Source organism: Carcharodon carcharias, chromosome 13 (genome assembly GCF_017639515.1).
Source record: "Carcharodon carcharias isolate sCarCar2 chromosome 13, sCarCar2.pri, whole genome shotgun sequence".
Taxonomy (NCBI): Eukaryota; Metazoa; Chordata; class Chondrichthyes; order Lamniformes; family Lamnidae; genus Carcharodon; species Carcharodon carcharias.
The window spans coordinates 18,508,404-18,527,758 of record NC_054479.1 but is presented as its reverse complement, the minus strand read 5'-3'; the positions used below and the strand labels follow the sequence as shown (position 1 = coordinate 18,527,758).

Sequence of the window (19,355 nt, the reverse complement as noted above, 5' to 3'; positions counted from 1 at the left end):
ATGATCAATGGGTGCACAAAGATGACATCAGCTGCACCATACATGCACTGAGGGCATGGAGTCAGTGCCGCCTTCCTGTTCCATGCTCACAATGATGATATCAGCAACATCGACTTCCTGTTTTAGTGCAGAAGCAGGAGATAGTGTTTAAGAACCTGTTTTTCCAGGGTCAGAGACCAGAAAGACCTTGAGTGGGTAACTGCAAGAAGAGGACTTGTAGTTCCTCCCTCTCTCCAGCCATTCTGCAAGCATGTGCCCCGCCTGTATCTGACCACTCAATCATCCCAGGCAGCATCTTCAATGTAAACAAAGCAGCTGCTGGCTTCAGAGGAAAAGACATAGATCGTCAGTCAATATTTTAAGTGTTTTGACTCGACAAAATCTGGAAAGATTACCAAAACTAGCCTGAAACCCTCCAAGTCATCAATCTACAGGATCCGTATATGAGTGACTTTCTTTTGGGACTCAAACAATTTAACCTACCCTCCCTCTTTATAACTCACTTGTGTGTGTGAACCTTTTGAATGCTTGTGAGAGAGTTGGAGGTTTGTTTTTATTATTTTTACATATCAGGTGTTAAGTACAATAAATATTTCCTTTTCTTTTAAAACTTACAAGAAAACCTGTCTGTGTGCACCTTTTACAGTCACAGCACTTGAACAGTTAAACGCTTACTGAACTGGTAAGCACCGGTCAACCAAGAGGTGGACAGAGAGAGGAGCCATTCTACTACTCCTCACCTGGCCATAACAGTAATCATTAAATGCTTGGCTTAAGGTTTTTTTTTGTTAAGTTGAGTTTTGAGCAATACTTAAATGTTACTCACGTACATTATTTTGAAAAAAATCATAACATTACTTGAAGTAACCTTTCTTGCCACCACTATATCTAATTTGAACTAGAGCACCAACTATTTTAATTGCAGCAATTTGGTATAAGAGTTTCTATGCATGAATGTCTGGTAACATAATTGTCATTTTTCATGTGTGATCCTAGGCAGTGAATGCCAGCAGGGTATTCATCCACATTCATCACTTCATGCATCAATATGTTTATTAGATCACTTGTTTCACTTTCAGAGATAGCATTTTCCAGTAGAAATCACTTTAGTGATCATAAGTGTAAACCGAAACTGATTTTCCCACTCCCTAGTGAACAGCTACCTTGTTTAAATATAACGCCATCAACCATTGACAAAATGGAGAGCAGCTAACTCGGTTATGCTAATAATTGAACCTTAGACCTTCTAGATGATATTGCTTAGTGCACAGTGCCTATAACTACTAAGTAATCAAGGGAATATGAATAAATAATTGTTATCGCAGATGGATTCATTAATCGGTATCGACTCAAATTGCTCAAGTATCAACACCTTTAGGATTAACCTTTCATATTAATCTTTGAAATATAGTTATGTCTGAGACATACTTTACAATAATGTCTAAAAACTGGATTGCACGTTTGGACGATATTTTGCTCTCTTCTCACCTTCTGCCCCTATTATAATGTTCATGAACAAATTTCAACAACTTTAAAAGTAAAGCTTAACATGCAGTTCCTCGGACGGCCCGCTTCTACCTCCTACCCAAAATCCACAAACAGAACTGTCCCGACAGACCAATCGTGTCAGCCTATTCCTGCCCCATGGAACTCATTTCTTGCTATCTTGACTCCATTCTCTCTCCCCTTGTCCAGTCTCTTCCTGCCTACATCCTGACACCCTCCATCATATCAACAATTTCCAATTTCCTGGCCCCAACCGCCTCCTCTTCACCATCGACATCCAATCCCTCTACACCTCCATCCCCCACCAGGATGGTCTGAGGGCTCTCCGCTTCTTCCTCAAACAGAGGCCCGGACATCCCCATCCACCACTACTCTCCTCCATCTGGCTGAACTTGTTCTCTCACTGAACAATTTCTCCTTAAACTCGTCTCACTTCCTCGAAATACAAGGTGTAGCTATGGGTACCTGCATGGGCCCCAGTTATGCCTGCCTCTTTATGGGGTATGTGGAACATTCCTTGTTCCAGTCCTACTCAGGCCCCCTCCCATAACTCTTTCTCCGGTACATTGATGACTGCTTCGGTGCCGTTTCATGCTCTCGTCTGGACCTGGAAAAATTTATTAATTTTGCTTCCAATTTCCACCCCTTCATCATTTTCACATGGTCCATCACTGACACTTCCCTCCCCTTCCTTGACCTCTCTGTCTCAATTTCTGGTGATAGACTGTCCAGCAATATTCATTACAAGCCTACCAACTCCCACAGCTACCTCGACTACAGCTCCGCACACCCCGCTTCCTGTAAGGACTCCATCCCATTCTCTCAGTTCCTTTGCCTCTGTCGCATCTGTTCTGATGATGCCACTTTCAAAAACAGTTCCTCTGACATGTCTTCCTTCTTACTTAACCGAGGTTTTCCACCCACGGTGGTTGACAGGGCCCTCAACTGCATCCGGCCCATCTCCCGCGCATTTGCCCTCACTCCTTTCTCTCCCTCCCAGAACCATGTCCTCACTTATCACCCCACCAGCCTCTATATTCAAGGGATCATCCTCTGCCATTTCCGCCAACTCCAGCGTGATGCCAGCACCAAACACATCTTCCCTTCACCACCCCCCCCCCACACACCCAGCGGCATTTCACAGGGATTGTTCCCTCCAGGACACCCTGGTCCACTCCTCCATCAACCCCTACACCTCAACCCCCTCCCATGGCACCTTCCCATGCAACCGCAGAAGGTGCAACACTTACCCCTTTACTTCCCCCCTCCTCACCATCCAAGGGCCCAAACACTTCTTTCAAGCAAAGCAGCGCTTCACTTGCACTTCCCTCAATTTAGTCTATGCATTTGCTGCTCCCAATGCAGTCTCCTCTACATTGGAGAGACCAAACGCAGACTGGGTGACTGCTTTGCAGAACACCTTCGGTCTGTCCGCAAGCATGACCCAGACCTCCCTGTCGCTTGCCATTTCAACACACCACCCTGCCCTCATGCCCACATGTCCGTCCTTGGCCTGCTGCGATGTTCCAGTGAAGCTCAACGCAAACTGGAGGAACAGCACCTCATCTTCCAACTAGGCACTTTACAGTCTTCTGGACTTAATATTGAGTCAACAATTTCACGTCATGAACTCTCTCCTCCATAACCACCCCCTTTCTCCAATAATTTATATATTTTTAAAATATATTTTTCTTTTCCCACCTATTTTTAAATTTATTGTTTTACCTCCACCATTTAGCCCATTTCAATCTCTTCCCCTCCACCCCACCACCACCAGGGCCATCTGCCGCGTGTTTGTCCTGCTTTCTACCCTTAATGTCACCATTAGCACATTCCTTAGATAATATCACCACCGTCAAAACCCATTTGTCCTTCAGTCTATGACATCTTTGGCAATCTCTTCTTTGCCTCCACCTATCACTGGCCCTCTATCCAGCTCTACCTGTCCCACCCCCCTCTAGCAGCTTATATTTCACCACATTTCTATATTTCTTCAGTCTGACGAAGAGTCATCCAGACTCAAAATGTTAACTGTTTTCCTCTGTGCAGATGCTGTCAGACCTGCTGAGTTTTTCCAGCTATTTTTGTTTTTGTTTCAGATTTCCAGCATCCCAGTAGTTTGCTTTTATCTTAACATGCAGTTGTTGGTCTCAACAATAATTTGTAAATAATGACAAAACTCACATAAAAGACTTCTCAAATTATAATTTTGTTTCCTGTAACTAATATATATTCCAGTCCTCCCTGTACCCACCAGTCATAGAAAGCCTCAAGCATGTCAGTGGAACTGTGTATTCCCTCCTCAGAGACGCCCAGGGTGGACACAACTGTGGAAAAGGGGCAGGCAGCTGGATTGAAAATGACTCGATTAACAGCTTTGTTGAATAGTTTGGTCCCATTGTTCAATCATCCTAATTTAAGCTCCCTTGTCTAGTTCTGTCATACAATTCTAGCAGTCTGCAATAGTCTTTCAGTCCTTCTTTGTAATCTTTTTCAGCCCCATAACACTCAGCTGTCAGCACTCACCTGACTCTGGCCTCTTGAGCATCCTTGATTTTAATTGCTCCACCATTGGTGGCTATGTCTTTAGCTGCCTAGATCTCTACATCTGGGATTCTAACCCTAAACCTCTCCACCTCACTACCCCTCTTTCCTCCTTTTAAGATGCTTCTTAAAATCTACTTCTTTGACCAAGCTTTTGGCCATTTGTCCTAATGTCGCCGTACATGGTCCAGTGTTAAATTTAGTTTTATGATTGTTCCTGTGAAGTACCCGGGGAAATGTTGTTACATTAAAGGTGCTATATAAAAACAAGTTGTTATAATAGCTGTTATTGAAAGGATTCATTTAATGACACCTGAAAACTTGCTGGGATCCAAACACAAATGAAGGAAAGTCACATTTCTGTTTTTAGTCTTGGAAATGGTGCTGCTATTAAGAGATTTCCTTCAAATTAAAAGGGAAATGTCGCCTAATATTACTTTTTCCATCCAATTTCAAAATAGACATTTTGGAGCTTACGGTACAAATGCACTGCAATGTGATAATGAACTAAACAAACCAACCCTTGGTCTTATGGTAGCTGATCACAGCCAGACTGCATAGTTATATAATTGTCTACAGTACATTTAAGCTGGGGAAGGCAGAGATAATTGCACAGTCAATATCTTCACACACACTGCATGAATAAACATTGCAAAACATCTCGATTTATCTTTGGCTCAAATGTCAATGTTCTCTGATCTGCAATTATCATAAGTGATATCATGTTTGTCTTTCTGCTGCATTAGCTCAATTTTATCTCCATTTTTCGACAGACATTACTCAAACAAAAGCATTTTTAAATGTTGCTCTAATGTTAAGAGCCACAGAATTTTCTCAAGACTTATGGATAAGCAAATCACGTGTGCGGAAAAAGGAAAATATTCTCAACATATCAGAAAAAATGTAACTTCCATGTAATAAAAAACAAAATTTGACATTTAATCTCTGTAAATCAGAGACTTCGATTATAGGAAGTAGCTTTGCAGATTACATACTAGATCATTACTTTTCTGCTTCAGAGGACTAGTGGATAGAAATATGGAATGAGAGCCACAAAATATTGGTTAAAAACCTTGCAATGCCAAATAATGAAAACAGAGTTACTTAATTTTAGTCACCAGTAGCTCTCACCCATCGTTTCCAAGATAACTATTTTAGTAATCCAAAAGGTCTAACAGAACCAAGACAAATGTTTAAATATAAGCAGCAGGATCTCAGTAAAATCTGTCAGGAAACAGAATAATGCAACAAAAGGAATGACTACACCACTTGGCGTTAGTTACTCTTTAACAAGTTTGAACATTTTAGATTATTGATTGTTTTACCAGAAGCTTAACTGGACCAGGCACAAATACAGGTCGACGCTAGGTATTCTGCAGAAGTAACTAATCTTCTGACTCCTCACACTTTTATTCATAGGCAGTAATTACATATAAATAAGTCTGAAGCCTTTGCCTCTCAACATCAATTCTGTCCCACCACCATCCCACATTGAAACCAGATTGTTCATAACCTCAGCATCATATTTGCCTTGATCTGAGCATCTGGTCACATATCTTCTCTGCAACGAAGAACAACATTACTTCCACCTCCATAATATTGTCCATTGCTGCCCATCTGCTCCTGAAATCTCATTTGTGTTTTTGTTGCTTCCAGACTCGACTATTCCAAGGCCCTCATGGCCAGCCCCATCTTCCATCCTCCATAAACTTAAGCGCACTCAAAACTCTGTTGCACTTATCCTAACTCGCACTGTCCAGTTTCCCCTGTTTTTGCGTTAGCTCCAGATCCCTGTTTGTCCCCAATTTGAAATTCTTGTTCTTGTGTTCAAATCAACTTGACAGCCTTGCCCTTCCATATCTCCGTAATTCCTTCAGCTCTGCAGCCCTCTAAGATTTCTATGTTCCTCCAATTTTGGCCTCTTGTCCATGCCCACTTCCTTCATCCCACCATTGGAGGCAGCCTTTAGCTGTCTAGGTCCTAAGCTCTGGATTCCTTCCCCAAATTTTTCCACTTCTCCCCCTTTTTCTCCTCTTTTACAACCCATCTTAAAACTTCACTCTTTCACCATGCTTTTAGTTGACTGTCCTAATGTGTCCTTTATTGGACCAAGTTTTGTCTGATAGCACTCCTGTGAAGCATCTTGAGACATTTTACTACATCAAAAGAAGAAATCCAAAACCCCAGTTATTTACTGAAGGACTGAAGAAACAAGATTCCACAGGTTACAGTAAAACAAAGCAAACACTAAATACTATTTTAGGTAACCACCTATATTCTAAAAACCCAGAATCAACATAAGTTAAACAGGAATTAACATCAGGAAGATATAATATTTTTCAATTTTATCGGAATTTAATGTAAACTAGTGGTGTGGAGAGACAGAGAAAAGCTTGAGTGGATTAAAGGCAGCTGGTCTGAAGGCCTTGATGTTTCAGGAGATGCACCAGGTTTGAAATGTGAAGTAGGTAAACATAGGTGTCAAGGGAACATTTGCATTTTTAAATAAACCAGACTAAATTGTTTTCAAAGGAGGGGAAAAATGTGTAATGTAGCCGTGTGAAGTTTAGAAACAGGGTGTTTATTTTTCCCAAAGATTACTGGTAAAATGGTTCTATGCTAAATTTTTACGATCAGAAGGGTAAAGTCCAAAGACATAGTGAAACAATGGGTATTTGCATTCAAAGGGGAAAATGTGTATAAAGGAGCAAAGGCTGTAAGGGCAGGCATTCTAAGATCTAACAAGAGTGAAAAGCTTTCAGCATCTATGCCTCAAGCTGCTGTCTTCACAGAACTGAAGTTAAGAAAACTCACTTTGAATTCAACTGGTTCAGGGTATTGTGTGTCACCTTGCCTGGGTCTTTTAAAATCTGTGCGTCTTACTGTTGCCTTAATAAAAATGTATCTGGGAGTCAGATTAAGTAGGGGAGTTAGAAGTTATTATAGTAGTAATTTGTAGACATATGTCTATGTTTAAAAATACTTTTTCTTGTTAATAAATGCTTAATCTAGTTTTGTAAAAAATCTATGAGGCTTAGTGGTCTTATTACTACTGAATTCAAAGCCCGCAACTCAAAACATATAATTGAAAGAAATAGCTGTGGCAGTTGTCTCAAGTTTACCTCTGGGGATTTGAATAACTCAGCATCTACCACTGGCTGTGGCATAATGATTATGAACTATAAATTACACAATAAGTGGCAGATACAACTAACAGAGATCTTACAAATTGGCTTTGCAGTCCACTCAGCCTAGATATCATCAACCTCAGTCACAATGTTCTTCAAAATTCTGTCTTCCTCACAAAGAATTTCAACTCCACTTCTTCTAGAATTTAGTCTGATCCCCAACCAATAGCAGTGCACAACCAACCAAGTCCCGAGGGCAGTCTTCATCAAAAACTTCCTCAACCCTGCTTAAGACAGTCTGGGTGATGTGGATTCACCAATGTTATCTTCAAACAACAGAAACAGACACAACAACTGCATATTTGCCTATTCTTAGCATCTGGATCTAGCCCACCTGTATTGCACCATTGGAATCATTATCATCTGAACTCTGATGGCTCTATGTCCTTTCATATGGTTTCAATCACGTTTCAGTCGCCCCAGATGTTTTGGTTTCCATTCTCAGTTTCAGTCTTACTTTCCTTAGCAACTGGAAGAATTAGTTTCCCTTTTCAACTGTCTCAAAAACTACAAGCTTTGAAACCACAGATTCCATCACAATTGTAAATTCTGTTTTACAATTTCATTGTACTGAAATTCTAGTGAACAAATTCATCTCTCATTTATAGCCAGTGATTATGGAAATGACTCAAACTTCTCCAAATCGACACTACAAATAATCACACTTTTGTTTTCTGCCTTTTTAATTATAAAGAAACACATCAAGACACAATGCCCCTCCCCGCCCAATTATACTGCCAGCACAGTTGCAATACATTTTGCAGATGAGGTTGAAAAAGCGTTAAAAGTGGTAAAAAGATTCATTAAGTACAGAGAAACTATTTCCTCTGCTGGAGGGATCCAGAAAAAGACAGTGTAATTTTAAAATTAGGACTCAGACATATGAATGAAATTAGAATCCATATTTTGAAAGAGAAAACTAGAACTTGTGAATGCTGAATCAATTTCATGACTGAAATTGATCCTGCTGCTGTTTGAGAGTGTAGCAGCCAAAAAGTACTGCTGGTATGTGGATGCAGGATATCCCAATTACTTTATATGTCATGCATATGAGGACTGTTGTGGTACAAGATGTTGTATGCGAGCAGTCTCTATTCAACGATTATGGTATCTGTTAGTTGTATCTGCCACTTATTGTGTAATTTATAGTTCATAATTATTATGGCACAGCCAGTGGTAGATGCTGAGTTGTTCAGATCCCCAGAGGTAAACTTGAGACAACTGCCACAGCTATTTCTTTCAATTGTATGTTTTGAGCTGCGAGCTTTGAATTCAGTAGTAATAAGACCACCGAGCCTTATAGGTTTTTTACAAAACTAGATTGAACATTTATTAACAAGTTTCATGACTGAGAGCGATAGATTTTTATTAGGTAAAGCTATCAAAGGATATGGCTCAAGGACAGGTAAACTGAGTCCAAGTACAGATCAACCACGATCTAACTGAATGAAGAATCACATCTGAAAGCTGAATAGCCTACTCATTTCTCCTGAAAACTTTAGGAATGGATTAAGGACACACTCCTTCCTAGCTCTGTAAGGGGTAGCTCACATTGAATCAAATCTCCTCTATTAAATTATTGGCCTGGAATTTGCTGTCATTCCTATGGTTTTATTTTGCCAAACAGTTCTTTGAACACCTTTAGACTTCTCCTCTCACTTAAGTGAAATTGAACAGCTTAATCAGATCTGTATTATTTGTGTACTGAAAAGAAAGCATATCTAAATGAACTATTGTAGAAAATCTCAGTATTAATCACTTAATGAGCCAGGCACCTGTTTACCTCAAGTGGCATTTAGGAGAGTTTTGACCTTAGACTGCTCACCTGCATACGTGTGGTGATGGTAACATCGTGGGACCTGTGGACTGTTTCCCTGTTGTAGAAAAAGTGCTGCACCCTTTACTGTGAAGAAACTGTCACTGAGGCTGTATAAGAGATGGAACAAAAACAAAGGTCAGAGAAATTACTAAAAAATGCACAGTTTCATATAATTAATCTCCATTAAATTTTTGTTGTCTTTCTTCCCCATTTCTTTCCTAAAGGCATCTGCTCTTGCTGGTTTACAGGCCCACAGTGCCAATTGCTCACTGGTATCTTGTTTAAATAGGTATTCTTCCTGAGTGTCAAAATGCACTTTTATTGGAGAAGATGATCTATTGTAAGGAGTGTTGTAATGTGTAATTGCATTTTATGTTGCCTAAGGTTGTCTTTTTTGATTACAAACTGAGAACAAATGAAAATGTGAGGACATAAGCTTAATCTCTGCTTTATTATTCATTGTTATTTATAAAAGACAGTCTAGCCTGTAACTAGCTGAAATCAGAAGATTCACTTAGAAAAAGGATCATTTTCTGGAATGTAGCAGTACTTGCAAACAGGGAGATCTTGAATGCTGCTAGCAGCTGGATGACCGAAGGGAACTTGCAAAACAAAAACAGAATTACCTGGAAAAACTCAGCAGGTCTGGCAGCATCGGCGGAGAAGAAAAGAGTTGACGTTTCGAGTCCTCATGACCCTTCGACAGGTTCTGTTGAAGGGTCATGAGGACTCAAAACGTCAACTCTTTTCTTCTCCGCCGATGCTGCCAGACCTGCTGAGTTTTTCCAGGTAATTCTGTTTTTGTTTTGGATTTCCAGCATCCGCAGTTTTTTTGTTTTTATCGAAGGGAACTTGCATCCTGCTGAGCCAGAGTTCCCCCACATCACTAGCAGAATGGCTACAGATATAAGATATTGTTCTCAGTTGAAATAGATGACAGCAAGTGTTCATTAAATATAATTAACACATACATGCAAATCAAGTAAATAAGCTCTTGATCACTAGGTTTGTTGAGGAAAAATAATTCAATGTGTTGTGGCAAGGTTGTCTCTGGGTTCAAACTGGGATTGTATCAGCGAAATGGACTGTCGGAATCAGCCATTATAATTCAACTACTTTACACCATTCTCAGGTGCTAGTCACAGCCAAAGCCTGCTGCTGACCTCACCCAATATCTACAAACAAGTTAATTCACACATTTTCAAAATTTGTTAGTTATTAACCAAGTTTTACAGGTGAATTAATTGCAAAGCATGATTTAGAGTAGATTTTACGTTATCTATTAAAAAATAGTTTTAAAACCTGCAACAAGCATGAACAATTCCTTCTATGTGGTTATTGTATCTGTGCCAAGCATTTTCAAACTTTATTAAAGCAATGCAACATACATTTAATACAAACACTAGAAGTCAATTAATATTCAAAATTATGCACTGAAGACACACCCAAAACATTATTACAAGGTAATGTACAGACTATCAGGGTAGTTTAACATGAGCCACAAACAATTTATCATATTTACGAACTACTCTGAACAGAGTTGTGTAAATGAAAAAGCATAACTCAAGACTGAAGTTATCCAATAACCCTTTCTATTCTTGTGTGAGTGAAGGACTTTAAAAGTGATGAGAAATTGTCAATGGCAATACAACTACTTACCATTGAGCAGGATCTAACAGTTACAACAACGAAGGACACATTACTTCGTAGCTCTGTAAAAGGTCACTCACTCTGAATCAAACCTCTTCTTGTAAAGCTATTGGTCTCAAATTTGGGGTTGTAATAACAGTCACTGATTGCCATCATTACCCTGTTAAACTGACACCAACTTCTGACATGCGTAGTTAAATGCGGAAATCCAGAATCCACCTTCAGTGAATTCCTACTCCTCCTCAGGATGCACTGTTGCAGTCTTCACACAAGCAACACAAAATCAACAATTTGATGTGAACTTCAACTTTATATGCATTATTCTTGCTGCAAAAAACAATGATGTTAAGCCCTGTTCAATCAGGAAGAACTGTTTTTCATTGCTGATCAACTTCTCTAGCCCCACTACCCTCTGCGTAAAAAAGTTCTTCCTCATGTCCCCCCTACACCTTCTGCCACTTATCTTGAATCTATGTCCCCTACTTCTAGAATTCTCCATCAAGAGAAACAATTTTATCCTGTCCACTCTATCTATTCCCCTCCCAATTTTGTACACCTCAATCAAGTCATCTCTCAGCCTTCTTTGTTCTAAGGAAAATAACCCCAACCTATCCAATCTCTCCTCATAGCTACACTTTTCTAACCCTGGCAACATTCTTGTAAACATCCTCTGCCCTCTCTCCAGAGCGATTACGTCCTTCCTGTAACGTGGTGACCAGAACTGCACACAATACTCCAGTTGTGGCCTCACCAGTGTTTTATATAATTCCAACATTATATCCTTACTTTTATATTCCATACCTCTGCCAATGAAGGAGGGCATTCCATATGCCTTCTTTACAATCTTGTCTACTTGAACTGCTGCCTTCATGGACCTGTGTACTTGTACGCCAAGATCTCTCACTTCGTGTACCCTTCTTAGTATATTCCCATTTATTTTGTAATTCCTGTAACTGTTTGATCTCCCTAAATGTATGACCTCACACTTCTCTATGTTAAAATCCATCTACTACTTTACCGCCCACTCCAGCAACCCATCTATATAGTTTTGGAGATTTTGGCTATCCTCTACACTATCCACTGCTTGGCCAATCTTTGTGTCATCTGCAAATTTCCCAATCCTGCCCCCCACGTTCACATCCAAATCGTTAACATATAACACAAACAGCAAGGGTCCCAACACCGAGCCCTGTGGAACACCATTTGAGACAACTTTCTATTCGCAAGGGTATCCATCGACCATTACCCTTTGTTTCCTGTTACAAAGCCAACCTTTTATCCAGTTTGCCACATTACCCTGAATTCCATGGGCTTTTACTTTCCTGACCAATCTGCCATGTGGGACCTTGTCAAATGCCTTGCTAAAATCATGTACACAACATCCACTGCAATATCTTCATCAACCCTTCTTGTCACTTCCTCAAAGAATTCAATCAAATCTGTGAGGCAAGACCTTCCTTTAACAAATTCATGCTGACCATCCCTGACTAGTCCATGCCTTTCCACATGACAGTTAATCCTATTTCTCAGGGTTGATTCTACTAATTTGCTCACCACCAATGTAAGATTAACTGGCCTATAATTGTTTGGCATTTCCTTTGATCCCTCTTTAAACAATGGAACTACGTTTGCATTTCTCAAGTCCTCCGGTACCTCCCTTGTATCTAGTGAAGATGGGAAAATCATCCTCAGAGTATCTACTATCTCCTCCCTGACTTCCTTCAGCAGCCTCAGAAACAATCCATCTGGCCCTGGTGACTTATCAACTTTCAAGGATTTCAACCCTTCAAGTGCTTCTTCTCTCTTTATTACTATCCCGTCCAATATCACGCAGTGTTTCTCCTGGACTACTATATCTACATCCTCCCTTTCCTTTGTAAACACGGAGACAAAATATACATTCAAAACCCTTCCCAAAGCCTCTGCATTTACAGACAAGTTTCCAACTTCATCTCTGATAGGTCCCACTTTTTCCTTAACTAAACTTTTAGCATTAATGTATTGGTAAAACATCTTTGGGTTATCTTTAACTTTTCTTGCTAAACTATTTTCATGCCCTATGATTTCTTTATTTCCTTTTTTAGGAAATAGGATTGAGGGTGGATAAAAGGGAACTAGTAGTGTATTTGGATTTCTAAAAGGCATTCCATAAGGTGCCACATAAAAAGATTACTACACAAGGTAAGAGCTCTTGTGTTGGGCGTAATAAATTAGCATAGATAGAGGACTGGCTAACTAAAAGGAAACAGGGTCAGGATAAATGGATCATCTTCAGGTTGGCAAACTGCAGCCAATGGGGTACCACAGGAATCAGTGCTAGGGCGTTTACTATTTACAATCTATATTAATGACTTGGATGAAGCAACCAAGTGTATTGTAGCCATATTTGCTGATGATACATTGATAATTAGGGAAACCAAGTTGTGAGGAGGACACAAAGGCCCAGATTTTCTCAGAAGTAGCTGAAAATCATAAGTCCTACCCACAAATACGGCACTTCCCATTTTTGAAGGGGATGGGAATGGGAGTGGTGGGGTGCATTTTGCATATGCATGTTTTAGGGGGGGGCAGCTGGCCATTTAAATTATCAGCTGCCACCATGAAGTGGGATTTTTGTAGGTTAGGAGTGTGAAACCTGAAGAGTGTAGGTTAGACCAGGTAGGGGCAGGACTGAACTTTGCGGCTTCATTTCCGTAGACAGAGTACTCCTTTGCAGAGGTCCAGGACACCTTTGGGGGAGGTAAGGTACACTTTTGGAATAGTTAAAAGTAGGCATAAATGTGTGTAAAATGTGCATAAACCCATTATTGCCAAGCTCATTGGATAAATTAACAGACCTGTCAAAATCAAGAAAATCAAAACAGTCAAAGCAACCTATCAAAACTGTCAGAAGCACCTTACAAAAAAAACTTTGGGCACAGTGCCAGAGCCCTGAGGCAGGCTTTCTGCCCAGCCCACCTCCACACCCAGCATCCTCCTCAGTTATTCCCAGGTCACTCATCCCGACTTAACTCAGCCGTTCCCCCACCCAAACTGAAAATGATGTCTCAGCAGCATTTTTAAAAGTCAAATCGTCCCATCTCTACGCACCCAACTCAGGAGTGAAAATCTGGGCTAAAGAGTCTGCAAAAGGATATAGATAGGAGAACTGGGTGGGCAAAAATTCAGCAGAAGTAGTATGATGTGGGAAAATGTGAGGTTGTCCATTTCGGTGAGAAGAGGTAGGAAATCAGAATATTGTTTAAATGGAGAGACACAGCTGAATACTACAGTACAGAGGGATCTGGATGTCCTTGTACATGAATCACAAAAAGTGCAATATATAAGATTCTGAGAGGACTTTATAGAGTCAATCCCGAGAGATGTCTCCCCTCTTGCAGAACTCTAGAACTAGGGGGCACAGTTTCAAAATAAAGGATCTCCCACTTAAGATGGTGACAAGGAGGAATTTCTTCTCTTGGAGGGTTCTTAATCTTTGGAATTCTCTACCCGAGAGAACAATGGAAGCTGTATTGTTGAATTAATTCAAGGTTTATTTGGCAGCGGTGGTGGTGGTTGGTTGAGATGTCAGCAGGAAAGTGAAGTTACGGCCATAATCAGATCAGCCATGATTTTACTGAATAGCAGAGCAGGCTCAAGGGGCCAAGTGGCCTACTCTTGCTCCTATTTTTTATGTTCTTATTTTTCCTCTAGTGAAAATGATTGTTTTAAGTTCCTCCCTATCTTTGTCCTCTTGATTTTCTACTATTCTTGGGATACTTTTAGTGTCTTTTGCCATGAAGACAAATACAAAATATTTATTTGAAGTCTCTGCCATTTCAGTGTTTCCCATTAATTCACAATCTCACTCTCTATGGGACCAATATTTACTTTAGCTGCTCTCTTCCTTTTTTATGTACTTGTAGAAGCTCTTATTGCTAGTTTTTATTTTTCTAGCTAGTTTACTATCACTCTATTTTCTCCCTCTTTTTTAAAAAAAATCATGTTTTGTTAGTTTCTAAAATTTCCCTAATCTTCTGGCCTACCACAAATCTTCGCAATATTGCGTGCCTTTTCTTTTAATCTGACGTCACCCTTAACTTCCTTAGTTAGCCATGGATGATTCACCCTTCTTGTAGAGTCTTTATTTCTTATTGAGAACTGACAACAGCAGACACTAGAAAGGGGGAGGGAAAGAGGGTGAGGTGGAAGGATTGAACCCATGGCAGAGTTTTCTGGGGCACATCAGTGCACTACCCTGTTCTGCGTTCCCAGTCAACTCAAAATGTAAATTTAAACTGGGATTTAAAAGTTAGACCAGGGAATCTTCCCTGTAGTATGTCTAAAACACAGGAGTAATTGTACCCTTTGATCCCTAACCAACCCATCGTGAACTTTGTAAACTGTTAAGGATTTCACAGCAGTATCCATTGCTTGTAATACAGCAAGAAAAACTGCACCTATGAAAACTAGCCCTGTGAAAAATGAAAGAAACGTGTCATTCTCTCCCTTTCTAATATATCGCAGTTTAACCCACATGTAATGCAGAGGTAATACCAACTGACATCAGATGGCAGGAACACATCAACATGACACAAATGAGCTTTAAACAGAACAGCATATGAAAACATACTTAGTACAATAAAATTGCTTTCATGTTAAAAAAGTACTGCTTCATTTTCTCTAGACTCTCAGCTTTAGCATGTACTGCAAATGGAGATAGGTTTCATTTGTCTACAACTTGTTCACAAACAGCTTCCTTAAAACATAGCATAACTGTTTTTACAGAATAATATTTTTAGAAAACAATTGTGTGAAACATATTTCCTCATACAATACAAAGATTTACAATCCCAGAGGGATAACATTTCCAGTAATCAATCTGTTAACCAGAATTGCAATCTTCAAGCATCCCTACATCAGACAGAAAGCCAAGTCAGGATATGGAGCCCTTGCTAGGATGTGACTCAGCAGCCTGCTTCCTGCAAGAACAAGGGTCAGTAAATAGTCATCAACAACCTGGCTTAACTTAGCTGTCTTTCATGTATCTATTAGATAGAATTCTGGTCCAATCAACATATATTTTTGTCAAAAAAACAACGGGTGGGTTTCCCACTGATTGTAGTCTTCAAAGCTTTTTATAAAAAAAATCCTTAGTTTACATCTTAAATGCTATTACTAGAACGAAGTTACTTGTTGCTTCTTATGAACAATTCTGCTAGACAAAATCATCTGTAGGAAGCAGCATCCATCGGAACTCCAGATCCAATGTTGACCCAATTCAGTATACTTGAGCTCTCTTGCAATTTTTTACTGGAAAAAGTCAGTGCAGAAGAATTCCCTCTTTCCATAGGTAAAAGCAAAATACTGCAGATGCTGAAAATCTGAAACAAAAACAGAAAATGCTGGAAAAACTCAGCAGGTCTAACAGCATCTATGGAGAGAAAAAAACCAGAGTTAATGTTTCGAGTCCTTATGATTTAAGGGAAGTAAAAATGTAATTAAGTTTATACTGTTTAAGTGGGGTGGAGCAGGTGAAGCTGGATAGAAGGCCACTGAAAGGTGGAGGCAAAGGAGAGATTGACAGAGATGTCATGGAGAAAAGGGTTGTTAATGATAGTGATAATACCTATAGGAGGTGCCGATGGTGGCATTAAGCTCAGAAAGAAGAATGTGATAATGGCAGGACATGGGTAAGCACCCTGGAAAGAATAACATGAACAAGTGACAGATGGTCCTAGTGGGGGTGGGTTGAGGGGAGGGGACGGTGGTGGGAAAAGAGATTGAAAATAGGATAAAAGGTGGGGATGAAACAATGAATAAAAATGAAAGTAAATAAAAATAACTGGATAAAAAAATAAAAATTAAAAAATAAAAATTAGTAAATGAGAATGAATATTGAAAAAAGGGGATAAAAAGGGGGTGAGGATGGAGGAGAGAGTTCATGTTCTGAAGTTGTTGAACTCGGATGTTGAATCCAGAAGGCTGTAAAGTGTCTAATTGGAAGATGAAGTGCTGTTCCTCCAGTTTGCATTGGGCTTCACTGGAACTTTGCAGCAGGCCAAGACAGACGTGGGCATGAGAGCAGGATGGGGTGTTGAAATGGATGTCACTTGTTCATGTTGTCCTTTCTAGAGTGCTTACCCTTGTCCTGCCATTATCACATTCTGCTTTCTGATTTTAATGTCACCATCAGCACCTTCTTTAGGCCGTATCACCCTTTGTCCTTTTGTCCATGACATCTCTGGCAATCTCTCCTTTGCCTATCATTGGCCCTCTATCCAGCTTCACCTGCACCACCCCCCTTAAACAGCATAAATTTCATTACATTTTTACTTCTCTTTAGCTCTGAAGAGTCATAAGGACTTGAAACGTTAACTCTGTTTTTTTCTCTTCACAGGTGCTGTGAGACCTAAGTTTTTCCAGCATTTTCTGTTTTTGTTCCCTCTTGCCATAACTTGTTGTATATGCACAGCTGCTCTGTGAACTTCATTTTTTGGGGTTGCAGGTAAGAGAATACAGATACAATCATATTGATCAATGAGTTTTAGGATTTTGGAATGGAGTAATTTAAGGCTTATGGTTTTAGTGTTCATGTCCAGCAGGTGTATCAAAATTCATTAGTTAGTATGTTTTTCCTTAATGCTCTTCTAAAGTAAAAACTACTTTGAGAGATTTTGATGTGATAAAACCCTACATAAGTAAAAGTTTAATTATATGACACCAATGAGTGTTAAATGGACGGGGCTATCAGGTAAATCTTGCAAGATATTTTACCTTGTTTTTATGCACAATATATGTTCAGATATATCACTGCATTGTCATTTACCCTGCTACTATTTTTTCTCAGTCTTAATTCTAAAATTTCTGCATTGAAAAAACTTCTGCAATACAGTAGAAATAAGTCTACTGCAGCACAATATAACTGTAACAATGAACATAGCGGTTCAGACTCTGCTTGGTTGTTCCAGGAACCCCCTCCCTTTCCAATGATGACAATAACACCAATTTACAGGCACTCAAGCAGCCCAAGTGTGATAAATTGCATTTTTAATTGGTAAATAAAATAACTGTCATTGGGCAAGTGATCTCAAAATTCATTACATGGTGAATTGTGTCTGTTTCGTGTTTGCTGGTGAAAAAATACAAAAGCAGGGTGTGAAAACATTTTGATCATTGTGAGTTACTGATTTTTAAAAAACATACACAAGCACTAAATTCTGTGTAAGTACGCATAGTATTTTCTACTAAATTAAGTGCATGCGACTAGAATGGTGTTGCCATAGCCACAAATGCCTGCTATTTCTATTGGACTATCAGATTTGCTGTGCATCTATCCCCACCAAGTGACCAATAGAAGAAATGCATAAAGAGTTCCCACACAATATTGGGAGAGGGTGCAAAATGCCAGGAATTAAGATATAAGGTGTTGAATTGTCTGTATGTTGGATGCACGCGTCATTTAGTGATTTATGAGATTTATGTCCATCGATACAGATCAACTTTCAGTGCCTTATCCAGCTGACCCAAGAAATTGTGAAGGATAACAAAGGACCTAAAAATGGTGAAACATATTTTTAATTTCTGGTCTGTTGAATGAGATTAGAGTTTTTGACTGGCCAACATTCACTTTCTTGCACAGCACTAGACGATAATTAAAAAGAATCACCTAAAAGAAAGTACATACACGATGGGAATAATATTATGGTTTGTTAGTACAAATGAATATCAATTATTCAGATTTTCTTCTGGATGAACAGGTAAAGTGGCATGCAGATAGTGTTGAAATTTTGCAAACAGAACACTCAAGCGTAAATTAATGAGAGATTACAGAAACAAATGACAGGAGCATTAAGAAGTGAAACTGTAATGCCATTGTCCTGCAGGATTTAGAAGTATGATCATTTAGCTGGTTTATACAAGCAAACGCTGAACTACTGATGAAACTGCTCTTCCCCATTCCCAAGCAATAACATAGCAATAAAGTTACAATTGACTCAATCGTCAAATATCTACAAAGGACAATGTTTAATTGCAATTCCTTGCTTGATTTCTTTAAATTTTAAATGTGTAATTTTCCATAAACCTGAAGAGAAAATCTTTTACTCGCAAGCATTTTATAACATTTCCCATGGAACCAAACTGAAACTCTACAAAACATATTCTTTTGAGATGATAGACCTAGGAAGCGAGGCAGTGTACATTATTAGAATTTCAGAAAGGCATTTGACACTGTCCCACATAATAGGTTACTACATAAGGTCCAAACCCATGTGTTGATAGAAATTCTTTAAAATGGAATGACAAATAGTTGTTTGGTAGATAACAAAAAGTAGTAGTGCATGGACAAGTTTGAAGTGGATAGCCACTTTATTAGGAGATTGCAACAAGGACCTGTGTTGGTGCCGTTGATGTTTTTTCTTCTTAAGGTATCATGTTTTACAATGTTGGTGCTCATGGCTCTCCAACTTTCACGATTCTTCATAGCAACCAACATCTTGCTGTTCTCAAATCTTATACTTGTTCTGTTTCTTAAACTGTTGGTGTATTTCTTCCTTTGCCTTTCTCTTGCTCTGCCTCCCTCAATTTCACCAGTCATGACCAGATGTTCTAGTTTCTCTCTCCTGAGTATGTGCCCAGAATTCTTATAAATGATTTGGAGGAAGGAA

The 19,355-nt window shown here is 39.4% G+C and overlaps 1 protein-coding gene across 1 annotated transcript in view; it reads right to left on the bottom strand.

Moving 5' to 3' along the window:
• LOC121286281 (protein phosphatase Slingshot homolog 1-like) overlaps positions 1-19,355 on the bottom strand; it is a 109,334-nt gene that overhangs the window by 64,591 nt on the left and 25,388 nt on the right. Inside the window, exon 3 of the mRNA XM_041203328.1 lies at positions 9,064-9,164. Within this exon, the coding sequence (XP_041059262.1) occupies positions 9,064-9,164 (101 nt within the window). The remainder of the gene's footprint in view (positions 1-9,063; positions 9,165-19,355) is intronic.